The sequence below is a fragment of the Mesoplodon densirostris genome, chromosome 13 (assembly GCF_025265405.1).
Source record: "Mesoplodon densirostris isolate mMesDen1 chromosome 13, mMesDen1 primary haplotype, whole genome shotgun sequence".
Classification (NCBI taxonomy): Eukaryota; Metazoa; Chordata; class Mammalia; order Artiodactyla; family Ziphiidae; genus Mesoplodon; species Mesoplodon densirostris.
Genome location: NC_082673.1, coordinates 17,825,298 through 17,840,414, shown reverse-complemented (window position 1 = coordinate 17,840,414; position 15,117 = coordinate 17,825,298). Strand labels below are relative to the sequence as shown.

Below are 15,117 nucleotides of genomic sequence, written 5' to 3'. Positions count from 1 at the left end.
ACTACTGCTGATTTGTCATAATGTGGTGGTTTCTGGTTTCAGGAGAAGAAGCAATGAAATGTTTCAAAAACATTGCACAGATCTGAACTATAAGATTTTTGATAGTTGTTACAGAGGTTCTATAATGAGTACATTTTTAGTGTCTCATATACTGCAAGAAGTATGTTATTTAGTTCATCTTGAGTTATACTCTGTTTAGAAAGTGCAGTTCTTTGTCATATAATTTGGACATTATTTATAATTGTTGTTTTTTTTAAGCACTATGTTGCATATCCCTAATTCCTTAAAAGGAACTGGTTCACTGAAGCTTAAAAGTAGTGATGGAAATAGTAATACAAATAAAAATCTCAATAATGGTGTAAGAATAAATGGCAGACAGTACACATGTGTGGATACCAGATGAAAATCTATATGTTCTGACACAAGTGAAATAACCAATGTTATGATTATACACACAAGGCAAAAAAGAAAAATATGTGTAGAATTATCATACATTGTATCTGAAAACTAGTTTTAGTTGTATCACGTAGCCATTCATTGCTAGTACCCAGTATAGTGTCATTGTGAAATTTTATTAAAGTGACATGAAGCTATTGAAGTTTTCTAATTTTCTTTAAACAAATTGCAGTGACATTTGATAAAACAATTCAAAATTTCAGATATAGATTGCCTGTTCAGCTTTCTTGCTCATTTTTTGGCTGTTTTTTAAAAAAAATTGATTTATAGGAATCTATTACATATTCTGGAAATATGAGCCTTTTGCAGTTATATGGCATTTCAAATATCTTCTCTTGTGCTGTGACTTGACTCTTTTTCTTTTTTAATGATACTTTTTGAGGAATAGAAGTAATTCATTTTAAGGCAGTCAAGTTTATCTCTCTTTTCCCTGATGTTAATTTTATAATAAGTCTAGACATCCCGAAGAATAATGCCCCCACCTTGTTCTTCCTCAAAAGGATCTTGGCTGTTTGCACCTTGCATTTCCATGTAAATTTTGGAATCAGCTTGTCAAATATTGTAAAAATATGTGTGGGATTTTAATGGGAATTTATTGAATTTATAGGTCAATTTGAAATATTGATATTATAATGTTGAGTCTTCAGTGCATGAGTATGGCATACCTCTTTTAGGTTTATCTTAATATTTCTCAATAATGTGTATTGTTTTATGTGTAAAGATTTTAAACATCATAAGTATTTGATTTTTGTTTAATATAAATTGTATCTTTTAATATTTTTCATTTTCTACTTAATTGTTGATGGAATATACAAGGGCAGTTGGCTTTTGTATACTGTCTTTTATACAAGAACTTGTACTTTCATAAATTCTTATAATTTACCCATAAATTTTCTTGGATTTTCTCCGTAAATATTATTTCTGCAAATAATGACAGTTTGTTCTTACACTTCAAATTCTTAAACCTTTTATTTTGCTTGCCTTATTGCTATGTCCAGGGTTTGCAGTAAAATGTTAAGTACTAGTAAAAATGGAGGGCATTTTTGTCTTGTTTCTAATTTCAGAACTTCAACATTAAGTATAATGTTTGCTGAGGTTTGAGTTCTCTTCCTTCCCTAGTTGCTAAGAGTTTTTATCATGAATGAATGTTGAGTTTTAGCAGATGCTTTTGCTTCATTTATTAGGGTGATCATATGATTTGTCTCCTCAACTGATTAATATAGCAGATTCCGTTGATTTTGTTTGAGTTTCAAATGTTAGACTTATCTTGCATTTTTGGAATAAACCTAACTTAGTCACAATTTTTCTTCTTTTTAATATTGCTTTGTTCTATGTACTATTATATGGTTTAAACTAGCATTTATGTTCATGAGTGAAACTGGTCTGTAAAATTTTTTTCTTATACTTGTTGGATTTTGGAACCAAAGTGATGCCTCACTGAATAATTGGGGACTGATTCCTCTTTTTTTATTGGATAAATTTTTGTAAGATTAGCATTATTCTTCCTTAAATGTTGAGTAGAACTTGCTGGAGAAGCTCTCAGAAGTTTTCTTTGTGGAAAAGTTTTTAATTGTGGTTTTAATTTCTTTAGTAGTTACAGACCTATATAGCTAAGAGTTTATTCTGTGCCAGTTTTGGTAATTTGTATTGTCTAGGAATTTTTCCATTTTATGTAAATAGTCAAAAAATGTTAGCTGAAATATTCAGTATCCTTTATTATTTTGTAATGCTACAGAAGCTATAGTAATCTCCCATTTTCATTCTTATTTGTGTCTTCTCTTATTTTTTCTTGATCAGTATTACCTTTGGTTTATCATTTTATTAGTCTTTTCAGGGAACCAACTTTAAGCTTTTTGAACTTCTCTGTTGTGCTTTGTTTTATATTTCCTTAATTTCTGCTCTTGTCTTTATTTTTCTATTTTCTTTGGGTTTATTTTGCTGTTAATTAACTTCTTGAGATGGATGGTTAGCTTATTACTTTTCTGCCTTTCTCTAAGCTTTTATGGCTTATTTATTTTCTTCTAGACACTCTTTTAGCTACATCCTTCAAGTTTTGATATATTGTATTTACATTATTATTAAAATATTTTCTAACTTCCAGTGAGATTTCTTCTTTGCCCATAGATTATTTAGATTGTTTAATTTCCAAAATTGTGATTATCTTCTTGTCTGCTTCTCTCACTTACTGAGAACAACGTATAAAAACAAATTCCACTCTCATTGTGTATTTTCTATTTCTCCTTGTAATTCTTTCCTTTCTTGTTTTCTAATTTACTTTTTATATTTGTATTATCTCAGCACATTCAAGTCTCAAAAATCATTACCCAACTCAGGAAATGTACACGTGGATATAAAATGACTGATGTGTATTTAAATATGTTGATGTACATATATACATGTGTATATCAAGTGTTCACAAAAGGTAACTGTGGAATAGTTCTAATGATAAAAAGCTACCATTTATTGAGCAGTTATACTCACATACTGTAACATACACTGTAGTTTACATATATTTTTGTGTTTAATTTTCAAAGCAACACTATTAGGTCATTGTATTATCCCTCTTTTACTGATGAAAAAACTGAGGCTTAGAGATAGTAAATAATTTGAATCAGTTCATGCAGCTAGGAAGTAGTAGAGTTGGATTTCAACTGAATTTGACTTGGAAGTCTTTGTTCTTAACCACAGTATTGTACTAACCTTTATATATTAATTATCTTCAGGAACTATTTAATGTAAACCTTTGTAAATGATATCATTTTTAAAATTTATTTTTTGGATTAAATACTTTTATACACGTATAGTTATTGTACAATATTATGTAAGTTATGGGTGTACAATACAATAATTCATAATTTTAGTTATTATAAAATATTGGCTATATTCCCTATGTTGTACAGTATGTCCTTGTAGCTTATTTTATACATAGTAGCTTGTACATCTTAATCCCCTACCCCCATATTGCCCCTCCCCTCCTCCCTCTCCCCCCTGGTAACCACTAGTTTATTTTCTGTATCTGTAAGTCTGTTTCTTTGTTTGTTATATTTACTAGTTGTATTTTTTAGATTCCACATATAAGTGACATCATACAGTATTTGTATTTCTCTGTCTAACTTATTTCACTTAGCATAATACCCTCCAAGTCCATCTATGTTGTTGCAAATGGCAGAATTTCACTCTTTTTATGGTTGAGTAGTATCCCATTGTGTATATATACCACATCTTCTTTATCCATTCATCTGTTGATGGACACTTAGGTTGCTTCCATATCTTGGCAGTTGTAAACAATGCTACTATGAACATTGGGGTACATGTATCTTTTTGAATTAGTGTTTTTGTTTTTTTCAGATATATACCCAGGAGTGGAATTGCTGGGACATATGGTAGTTCTTCTTTTTTTTTTTTTAATTTTTATTGGAGTATAGTTGATTTACAGTGTTGTGTTAGTTTTAGGATACAGCAAAGTGAATCAGTTATACATATACATATATTCACTCTTTTTTAGGTTCTTTTCCCATATAGGTCATTATAGAGTTTTGAGTAGAGTTCCCTATGCTATACAGTAGGTCCTTATTAGTTATCTATTTTTTGTATAGTAGTGTGTATATCTCAATCCTAGTCTCCCAGTTTATCCCTCTCCCCCATTCTGTTTTTAGTTTTTTTGAGAAACCTCCACACTGTTTTCCACAGTGGCTGCACCAATTTACATTCCCACCAACAGTGCAGGAGGGTTCCCTTCTCTCCACATCCTCGCCAACATTAGTTATTTGTGTTCTTTTTGATGATAGCCATTCTGACAGGTGTGAGGTGATAGCTCACTGTGGTTTTGATTTGCATTTCCCTCATGATCAGCGATATTGAGCATCTTTTCATGTGCCTCTTGGCCATCTCCACGTCCTCTTTGGAGAAATGTCTATTCAGCTCCTCTGCCCATTTTAACATTATTTTAAATGGCAGCAACGTGAATTTCAGCCTTTTCAGTTTATTAAGTAAAGAATACTAAATGTAGTCATAATCAACTCTCTGCAATGTGAATTTTATTTTTCTGCTTATATCAATAATACAAGTTTATTGTTTAAAAATCAAATAATATAGAAATATGTAAGGAACTACAAATCTTCTAAGATTCTGTCATCCTGAGATAACCCCACTGACATTTTGAGGACCATATTTCCATACTTTTCTCCATGTATATATTCATATATATTTTACATAAAAGGGATCTTAATTGCCATTTTTATTATGGACTGAACTTTATATTTTTGCATGCTAGAGAGCAGAACACATTGCTTTATGGTGTTAAGGTTTGTTACCAAAACAACTATCATTAATTTCTTACTTTACTCTTACCAGGTCAAGGTAGGCAATGAAGTTGCTACTGGAACAGGACCTAATAAAAAGATAGCCAAAAAAAATGCTGCAGAAGCAATGCTGTTACAACTTGGTTATAAAGCATCCACTAGTCTTCAAGATCAACTTGACAAGGTGAGAGTTAAATTTACATGGACAAGTTCTATCCTGTCAGCGTACGAAAGTGATGAGCAAATTCTGTCCCAGCGTTCCTTGACTCTAAGTACTGTCTTAACTGGTGTTAAAGTAGATGTCAAGTTTCAACTTTTCTAAGGTGGTACTCTGTCTTCATCTCTTTAAAGATAGATTCTCCAGGTATAAAATAATAGCTGTTTAGGGTTCAAGATAAAATATTATAATCTTACAATTAGAAAATACTAAAAGTTCATTGTATCATTATACATATCTTATATAATACCAATGTAATAATTTTTAGCTCACTGACTGATGATTTTTGCCTTATGTACACAGTTTTAATTTGTGCTTTTTTAAGAATAGAGGTTGTTGGCCTTTATTTCTGGAATACAGCTGAAAATACTAGAAATAAAGATCCTGATTACACCTTTAGGGCAGGAACTATATAAGACAGACACTCTATAAACTAATTTTTCTATTTACTTTAAATTAAAGGTAAACTCAGAGGGTGTTTATTTTCTGCCAAGACTTGTGTTCATGGTCCCCTGTTTCTTCTGCAGCATGTAATGACATCATTAACACCTACCTCTGTTGCAAGAGAAGCTGAGAACCTTGAATTCAGGACTTGGCAGATAACTTGGCAGGAACTGGCTTCATTTCACTTCGTATTAAATTATCATTTTATCTATACATATGTATAAATTATTATTATTATTATTATTATTATTATTTGCGGTATGCGGGCCTCTCACTGTTGTGGCCTCTCCCGTTGCGGAGCACAGGCTCTGGATGCACAGGCTCAGCGGCCATGGCTCACGGGCCCAGCCGCTCTGTGGCATTTGGGATCCTCCCAGACCGGGGCACGAACCCGTATCCCCTGCATCGGCAGGCGGACTCTCAACCACTGCGCCACCAGGGAGGCCCTAAATTATTTTTATTAAACATTTTATTTGTATGAACATTCACAAAACAGGCATAATAATTATTTCTATCATAAACAATATGCTTTTTTCCATGCCATTTTCTCACATAAGGATTCTGTTTCAGGTATATTTTCAGTTTCTGAAGGAACACCTTTCTGAAGGTTAGAGTAGAAATGAAATCATCTATTAAAAAATATTCAGATATGCTTTTCTTTTTAAGACACTATGAATATCTAGGCAGTTATTTTGAGTGATTAAAAATTATTTGTGTGATATCACTGGAGATTTCAATTCTGTTTTTATAACCTGGCTAATGAATGCTTTTTCTTCTTTTAAAAGTATTTGTAACATGAAACCTAACATGTGTTCAAGTTTCTATAGTTCTTATATTGTGTATATGTTGTTTTAACTTAGCACATTTATATTGACTTAAAATTGATAGGTGATTTATAAAAATATGTCAAAATAAATCTCATAGACATTTATTTGTAAGTTAAATGAAAATAAAATAGAACAAAAAACTGGCATTAATTACATTAATTTGAAAAACGTTTTTTGCTTACCCACTGTGTTATTAGTTAGGGTCCTCCAGAGGAACAGAGCCCGACAGAGAGAGAGAGAGAGAGAGAGTGTGTGTGTGTGTGTGTGCGCGTGTGCGTGTGTGTATCACACGGAGATTTTTTTAAAGAATTGGCCCATGCAATTTTGGAGGCTTGGCTAGTCCAAAATTTGCTGGGGAGGCTGGCAGGCTGGAGACTCAGGAAGGAGCTGCAGAGTCCAGAGGCAATTGGCTAGAGAGCTGCCTCTCGCTCCAGGGAAGGTCAGCCTTTTTCTAGGCAGGACTTCAACTGTCGAGGCCCACCCACATTATAGAGAGCCATTTGCTTTACTCAAAGTTCAGTGATTTAAATGTAAATCTCTTCCAAAAACACCCTCACAGAAACACCCAGAATAACATTTGACCAAATATCTGAGAACTGTAGCCCAGACAAGTTGACATATAAAATTAACCACCACCCCCACTAAATGCCAAACACTTAAAATTGAAGATAACGGGATGACTGGAATTTTGTCCCTGCACTCAAGAAACTGACCAGTAAGTGCTAGGGGTGAGGAGCTTTAATTATATAACAAAAATTCTAGTATAATCAAAATTCTAGATATGTGAAGATGAATCTGGAAAGTCAGGAATAGCTGAGACCACTGCTTTTATGTGAAGTAAAAGCTTTTGAATTATTAATTTGAGATTTGAACTTGAAAGTGGCATGATCTGGTTTGCTTTCTTCAAAAGACAGTCCTGTAAGTAATGTAGTGAATGGATTTGGGCAGGACAGGGCTGAAGGCAGGGAGGCCAGTGCTAGCAGGATTGTTCAGGTGAAAGATGCTGAGGGTCTGAACTAAGGCAGTGGTGGTAGAGAGGAGAGGGGAAAGACACCAGCAGTCCTTCTGAGGTGTACGTGATGAGATCTCAGTAGCAGATAATGTGCGTGGGGGTACAGGAAGAAGGAGGAGGAAAGAATACCTGCAAAAGGGACAATAGAGAATGATTTTAAGAAGAAGGTGGCAGTCGTGTGCTGCAGAGATCAAATAAGAGAAGGAGTGAATACGATGATTTGTCAATAAGAAGATCTTTGGAGAATGTAGCAAAAGCAATTTTAAAAAAACCTGTGAAAGCAGTTTTTTAAAAGTTGGCTTTTTTTTAAAAAATAGCAAGATATGTACGTGATTAAAAGAATTTAAATAGCACAAAAGAGTAAACAGTGAAAAAAATGAAAAAAATGTCTCACTTCACCCTGAGACCCTCAGTCTCTTGGTCTCTCTAACTAAAAAGTTATCTCCCACAGTGAGTTAATATTTGTACATCGTGTAGAATAGTGTCTGAAATATAGTGAATCTTATGTAAGGATTTGATAAATAAAGATGAAATAAATATCCTTACAGAGATATTCTATGTGTATGCACTAACATACCCCCTTTAAAAATATTCAGATTTATCGAGTTGCGGTTCAATAAATTTCGACGTGTGTGTGTGTGTGTTTGTGTGTGTAAATGCACTGACCACCACCACAATTAAGATTTATAACATTTCTGTTATCCCAAACAGTTCCTTAATGCCCATTTATAGTAAATGTCTTCCCCTTTCCTCAGCCCCTGCCAAGCACTGGTCTGATTTGTGTCTCTATAATTTAGCCTTTTCCAAAATGTTGTATAAATTGAATCGTACATTATGTAGCCTTTAGTGTCTGGCTTTTTTTTTAAATAAATTTATTTAGTTTATTTATTTATTTTTTTCTGCATTGGGTCTTCATTGCTGTGTGCGGGCTTTTTCTAGTTGCGGTGAGCCCCCTGCTACTCTTTGTTTTGGTGCACACACTTCTGATTGTGGTGGCTTCCCCTGTTGCGGAGCACGGGCTCTAGGCATGAGGGCTTCGTTAGTTGTGGCTCGTGGGATCTAGAGCGCAGGCTCAGTAGTTGTGGCCCATGGGCTTAGTTGCTCTGTGGCATGTGGGATCTTCCTGGACCAGGGATCGAAGCCGTGTCCCCTGCAATAGCAGGCAATTCTTAACCACTGTGCCACTAGGGAAGTCCCGTGTCTGGCTTCTTATTGCTGAGATTCATGCACGTTGTTGCATTTATCATTCATTTGTTCTGTTTTATTGTTTGTCACTGTTTTATTCTTCACCAACATTTAGGTTGTTTGTAGTTTGAGGCTATTATAAATAAAGTGGTTACAAACATTCATGTAAAAATCTTTATTGTACATATTCTCTAGTATATCCTATAGGTACACAGTTAAATAATGAGTACCGTGTCACTTCACAAGAAACTGAAGATGTTTTCCAGAGAGGCTGTACCATTTTGCACTTCCACAAGCAATGTTTGAGATTTCCAATTACTCCACATCTTTTCCCGCTCTTGTTACTGTCATTTAGCTTTGATCATGCTAGTAGGTGTATAACATTATCTCTTTGGATTTTAAATTTTCCCTAATTAATAATGCTGAGTAGTTTATCATGTGTTTATTTACCATTCATATCTCTTCCATGAAGTATTTGTTCAAAATTTTTGTCTTTTAAAAAACTGGATGGTTTGCTTCCTTATTGGGTTGTAAAAGTTCTTTATATATTTTGTGTGCCAGTCCTCTATCAGATGAAGAACTCCTCTCTCCTCCCTTCCTGCCTTCTCTCCTTTTTTTATGTACGTTCAGGCACCACATTTGTTTAAAAGATGAGTGTTTTTTCCGTTGAATTCCTTAGCACCGTTGTTGAAAATCAATTGACCACATATGTATGGGTCTGTTTCTAGATTCTCTATTCTGTTCCATTAATCTGTATGTCTATTCTTTAGCTATTACAACTGTATATAGAGTGTAGCTTTTTTGCTACGGTTTCAAATCAGATAAAGAACTCCATCTTTGTTCTGCTTTTTAAAAATCTTTTTGGCTAATCTAGAGTCTCTTTGTATTTTCATAATAAACTGTAGAGTCAATTTCTACCAAACCATATCCAGTTGGGATTTTTCTTTGGGGTTGTGTTGACTATATAGATCAGTTTTGCATAAATTGATATCTTAAGAATATTGAGCCTTCCAGCCCATGAACAAGATCTAGCTCCCTGTTTATTTAGGTTTTTGGAAATAGATCCCAGCAGTGTTTTGTACTTTTTCATAGAAATATCTTGTACATTTTTAATGTTTATCCCTAAGCATTTCATGTTTGTGGATGCTATTGTTAATGGTATTGGTTTTTAATTTTAATTTCCAATTCTTCTTTTCTAGCATATAGAAATACAATTGTCTTTTATATATTGACCTTGTATCCTATGACCTTGCTAAACTGACTTATCAGTTAGATTAGCTTATTTTATAGATTTTTTTGTGATTTTCTGCATTGATGATGTGTCGTTTGTGAATAAAGACAGTTTTTTTTCCTTTCTAATCTGTATGCTTTTTATTTGTCTTGCTTTATTGCCCTGAGTAGAACATCCAGAACAGTGTTGAATAGGAAAGCAGATATCTTTACCTTGTTTCTGATCTTACGAAGAAATCATTGTCTTTCATCAATATATACTGTGATGCTTGTAGGCTTTTTTTTTTTTTTTTTTTTTTTTTTTTTTGTGGTACGCGGGCCTCTCACTGTTGTGGCCTCTCCTGTTGCGGAGCACAGGCTCCAGACACGCAGGCTCAGCAGCCATGGCTCACGGGCCTAGCCGCTCTGCGGCATGTGGGATCTTCCCGGACCGGGGCACAAACCCATGTCCCCTGCATCGTCAGGCAGACTCTCAAACACTGCGCCACCAGGGAAGCCCCTGTAGGCTTTTTATATATGCTCTATATCAGGCTGATAGTTCCTTGTATTCTTGCATTATTGAGAAGTTTTTTTTCCCCTTAATTATCCGTGAATGTTGAACTTTGCCAAATGCTTTCTCTGCATCTGTTGGGATACTCATATGACTTTTCTGTTTAGTTTGTGGATATGGTGAATTTTTTTATTGATGGATTTTTAAAAATTTATGTGATACAGGTTTCCCCCACTATCTGAAAGTATAGCATTCCTATGAAACATTTTGTAAGCCAGAATGGCCTAAAATGAAGAAGTGTTTACCTTAGGACACATCTTGGTAACGGATGCACAACATAAATCCAGATAAAGCACAGATCTTCAGACGCAGTTCAAAGCTATGGCGGCTGGATGCTGCGATGCTGAATGAAGTTGCCGCCCTTGGTGTGCACTGCCTCAGTGATGGTTACCTGCAAAATAGATGCTGAATAGTAGTTTTGGTTTTTCATAAAAGTGAAAACCCTCTTTGGATTTCTTTTGGTCAGCAATAACAGGTACTAGTGCAGGTCTTTCATTAAAGCAAATGGCATAAAGTAAACTTTCAAAAGGTGGGGGATAGCTATATATACATACGTAGCAAAGATTACCGCTTTAACCATTTTTAGGTGTACGTTTCAGTGGCATTAAGTACAATTGCAGTGTTGCGCAACTATCACCACTATCCACTGCCAGAAAGTTTTCATCATCCCAACTAGAAATACTGGTTTTAGTATCACTGTCAGGGTAGTGCTGGCCTCCTATAGTGAGTTTGGAAGTATCTCCTCCTCTTTTATCGTCTCAAAGAGTTTGGTATTCTTTCTTCCTTAATTGTTGGGTAGAATTTACCAGTGGAGCTATCTGGGTTTAGAATTTTTTCTGTAGGAAGGTTTTAAGTATAAATTGAGCTTAAAAAAATAGATATAAGACTACTCAGATTATCTACTTCTGCTTGAGTGAGCTTTGGCAGTTCGAATCTTTCAAGGAATTTGTCCATTTCATCTAAGTTGAGTTTAATGGTATATAAAATTGTTCATAACACTGCCTTATCATTCTTTAAATGGCTACAGCATCTGTAGTGGTACTTTCGCTCTCATTTCTGATATTGATAATTTGTTTCTCCTCTTTCTTTCCCCTGACCAGTCTGGCTAAGAGTGTATCAGTTCTTTTTATCCTTTTCAAACAACCAGGTTATGGTTTCATTGGTTTTTCTCTATTTTTCTATTTTCAATTTTATTGATTTCTGCTCTTTATTTTATCCTTCCTTCACTTGCTTTGGATTTAGTGTTCCGTTCTTTTTCTTGTTTTGTAAGCTAGAAGCTTAGACTGTGGATCTGAGAACTTTCTTCTTTTCTAATATAAGAATTTAATGATATGTATTTCTCTTTAAGCACTGGTTTAGCACTGTCCCACAGATTTTGACTAGTTGAGTTTTTATTTTTATTCATTTCAAAATTTGTTCTAGTTTCCCTTTGATTTCTTCTTTCAAGTCCTGTGTCTCTTCTGATTTTCTGTTTACTTCTTCTATCAAGTGTTAATGTCTCCAGCTAGAAATTTGGATTTATCTACTTTCAGTTTTATCAATTTTGTTTTATGTACTTTGAAGCTATGTTGTTACATACATATACCTTTGGATTGTTAATGCCTTTATGATGACTTGGCCACTTTATTATTATGTGATTTTTTTCTCTCCCTGGTAATATTCCTTGTTCTGAATTCTTCTTTGTCTGATGTTAATATAGTCACTCCAGTTTTATTTTGATTAGTGTTTGTGTGGGATATTTTCCCCCCATCATTTTACTTTTAGCCTATCTGTGTCTTTATGTTTAAATTGGTTTCTTTTAGAAAGCATATAATAGGGTCTTGCTTTTTAAAATATAATTTGACAATCTCTGCCTTTTAGTTGGGGGTGATCAGACCATTTGTACTTATTATAGCTGTTGATGTGGTTGGATTTAAATCTACCATCTTATTAGTTATTTCTGTTCCTTCCATTTACTCTTTGTTCACTATTTTTCTCTTTCACCTTCGATGTGGTCATACATTTTACTTCTCTCTATATAGTATAAAACCCACAGTTTGTTGTTACTAATTTTGCTTTATATAGTCAATCTTTTTATGTGGTTAAAATCAGGAAAAGTATCTTATATTTAGTTTCATTTTTTTACCATTTTCAGAATTCTTCATTCATTTGTATAGATCTAAATTTCTTTCTGGTATTATACTCTTGCTTGTAGAACTTCCTTTAATACTACTTGTATTAGCAGGTCTGCTGGCAGTGATTTCTGTCAGCTTTTGTTTGATGAGAAATTTGTTATTTCATCTTCATTTTAAAAGTTATTTTTGTCCGGGTACGGCATTCTGGGTTTTTGTGTTTCTTTCAGCACTTTAAAAGATCTTGTTCCACTGTCTTCTGACTTGCATAGTTTTTTTTTTTTTATGTGACATCTGTTGTAATTCTTTTTTTTTTTTTTTGCTTTATAACAAATTTAATCAGTTATACATATACATATGTTTCCATATCCCCTCCCTTTTGCATCTCCCTCCCACCCTCCCTATCCCACCCCTCCAGGCGGTCACAAAGCACCGAGCTGATCTCCCTGTGCTATGCGGCTGCTTCCCACTAGCTAGCTACCTTACGTTTGGTAGTGTATATATGTCCATGCCGCTCTTTCACTTTGTCACAGCTTACCCTTCCTGTTGTAATTCTTATCTGCCTTTTTTTTCCCCTCTTGATGTGCTTTTTTTTCCCCTCTGAAGGCCTTCAAAATTTTCCTTTTTCATTAGTTCTCAGCAGTTTGACTCTGATGTGTCTAAATTTGATTCTTTCCTTTCTTCCTTCTTCTCTTCTCCCCTCTTCTCCCTCCTTCCTCTTTCGTTTCTCCCTTTTGCCTCCTTTTCTTCCTCTTCCGCCTTCCTTTCCCCTCTTTGTATTTTTCCTGCTTCGTGGTCTCTGAACACATTGGATCTAGGATTTGTTGTCATTCAGTTATTTTGTCAAATTCTCAAGTATCATCTTTTAAAATATTTCTTCTTCCTTGTTTTCTCTCTCCTTGGGAGTTTACAGTTACACATTTGTTAGCCCATTGGTATTGTCTTAATAGATCCAGAATCTGCTGTTCCTTTTTATTTTTCACTCCTTTTTTTTCCTGTTTCTCAGTTTGAGTAATTTCTATTGATTTATCTACAGTATTACTGATTATTCTCCAGCTATGTTCATCTGTTAATAATGACATCAATATTAATTTTCTTCTGTGGTATTTATCTCCCTGGGATTTCCATCTGCTTTTGTTCTATAATTTGTTTTTCTCCTGAAATTCTCCAAATGTTCATGCATGTTGTTTGCCTTTTACATTAGATCTTTTAACTTATTAATCATAGGGATTATAAAATTTATTTCTTAGAGTTCTAGCATCTGGGTCATCTCTGGGTCCTGTTTTGTTGACTTCTCCCCCTTTTGACAAAGGGTTATTTCTTTTTGCAGTTTTGGGTGTCTCATAATGTTTGAATGAATGTTGGACATTGTGTATTGAGAAACATTAGAGGCTGAGTTAAATAGCATTTATGTTGAGAAATAGGCACATCTCTTCTTCTGTCAGACTGTTACTATGGAAGCTCTAGTAGCTTCTTGGTAGAGGATACATGGGGAGTAAATTTTTTTGAGATCTTATAGGTCTGATACATCTTTATGTTTCCCACACAGTTGATAGTTTTTCTGAGACATAATTCTAAATTAGAAATACTTTTTTCACAGAGTTTTGAAGGCATTGCACCAATGTTTTCTACCTCTCAGCATTACTGTTGAAACATCAAAGCCTTCTGATTCTTCAGCCTGTTATGAAACCTTTATGTTTCGTCTCCCTCTTGATGCTTTTCTAACATCTTTTCTCAGGAGTTTGGAAAATTCATGGGTGATTGACTTGATTTGTATATTCTTTTATAAATATTGTTAGGTGTTTGGGTTTCAGTCCAGAAATTTATATACTTTAAAAGTGGGAAACTTCTTATATTTTTTCTTTGATAATTTATTTCCTTCCATTGTTGCTAATGTTTGTTTCTAGGTTACCTGTTAGTCTAATGGATGATCTTGATTCTTTCTTTATTTTCTACTTCAATTTTGTCTTCCAGTCCTTCTTTGAAATATTTTGCTTCAGCTATTGTATTTTTTATTTCCCAGAGCTCTTTCTCATTCTCAGAATATTCCTCTTTATAACCTCCTGTTCTTGTTTAATGGGTGTAATATTTCTCTCTCTTTCTTTCTCTCTGAGAACTTTTTTTTAAACCTTTTTTTTTTTTTTTAAGTTTTATTCAGTTCCCTGTGTTGTCCTCACCATCCTTGTGGATTGGTAGGCTGGGTGTTGTCTTCTGAGGCCCAGTGAGGAAGGGAGCTGGGGAACCTTATCTTCTAGAATGTAAGGATGTAGCTTTGGACTCCATCTCCTTATTTGCAGTGTGGCGTATAGATCCATCCCATTCTCAGCTGTACCTGGTGTCCAGAGTCTCTCTGTTTTAGGCCTTTCTGAAGAGGAAACCTTTTAGGAAATCTGTCTCCTTGGGGTCAAAGAGGTAACCTGGAAGTCTCATAGCATTTTGAAAGACCTCCAAACAATCTTTCTGTTTTCAGGCTCTTCCAGGATTCATCTTTAGAAGTACCAGGTGTGCTTCTGATTCCCGAGGCTTTCTGGGGTCCTGGAGCACAAACTGATTTACTCTTTGTTAGCTCTTTGCTGGCTTCTTGCTCTGCAGGTGAGGTTTCAGCCAGCTCACATCTGCTAAGTTAGTTGCAACTAATCTGCTTTCCAGGTTACCAACTTGGACTTACCTCTTCTGCTGTTGATTCCTTTCATATTCTGGGGAGGGTAGGGGCCGAGGGAAAGAGAGAGAGTTTATGGATTATTGGATTATCAATTCAGACTTGTTTGGGGAGAGAGAAGAGAT

The 15,117-nt window shown here is 34.6% G+C and overlaps 1 protein-coding gene across 7 annotated transcripts in view; it reads left to right on the top strand.

Moving 5' to 3' along the window:
* The window catches only part of STAU2 (staufen double-stranded RNA binding protein 2), a 303,363-nt gene that overhangs the window by 125,728 nt on the left and 162,518 nt on the right, over positions 1–15,117 (top strand). For all 7 annotated transcript variants that reach the window (XM_060115950.1, XM_060115949.1, XM_060115947.1 and 4 more), the window contains one exon: positions 4,810–4,941. In XM_060115950.1, the coding sequence (XP_059971933.1) occupies positions 4,810–4,941 (132 nt within the window). The remainder of the gene's footprint in view (positions 1–4,809; positions 4,942–15,117) is intronic.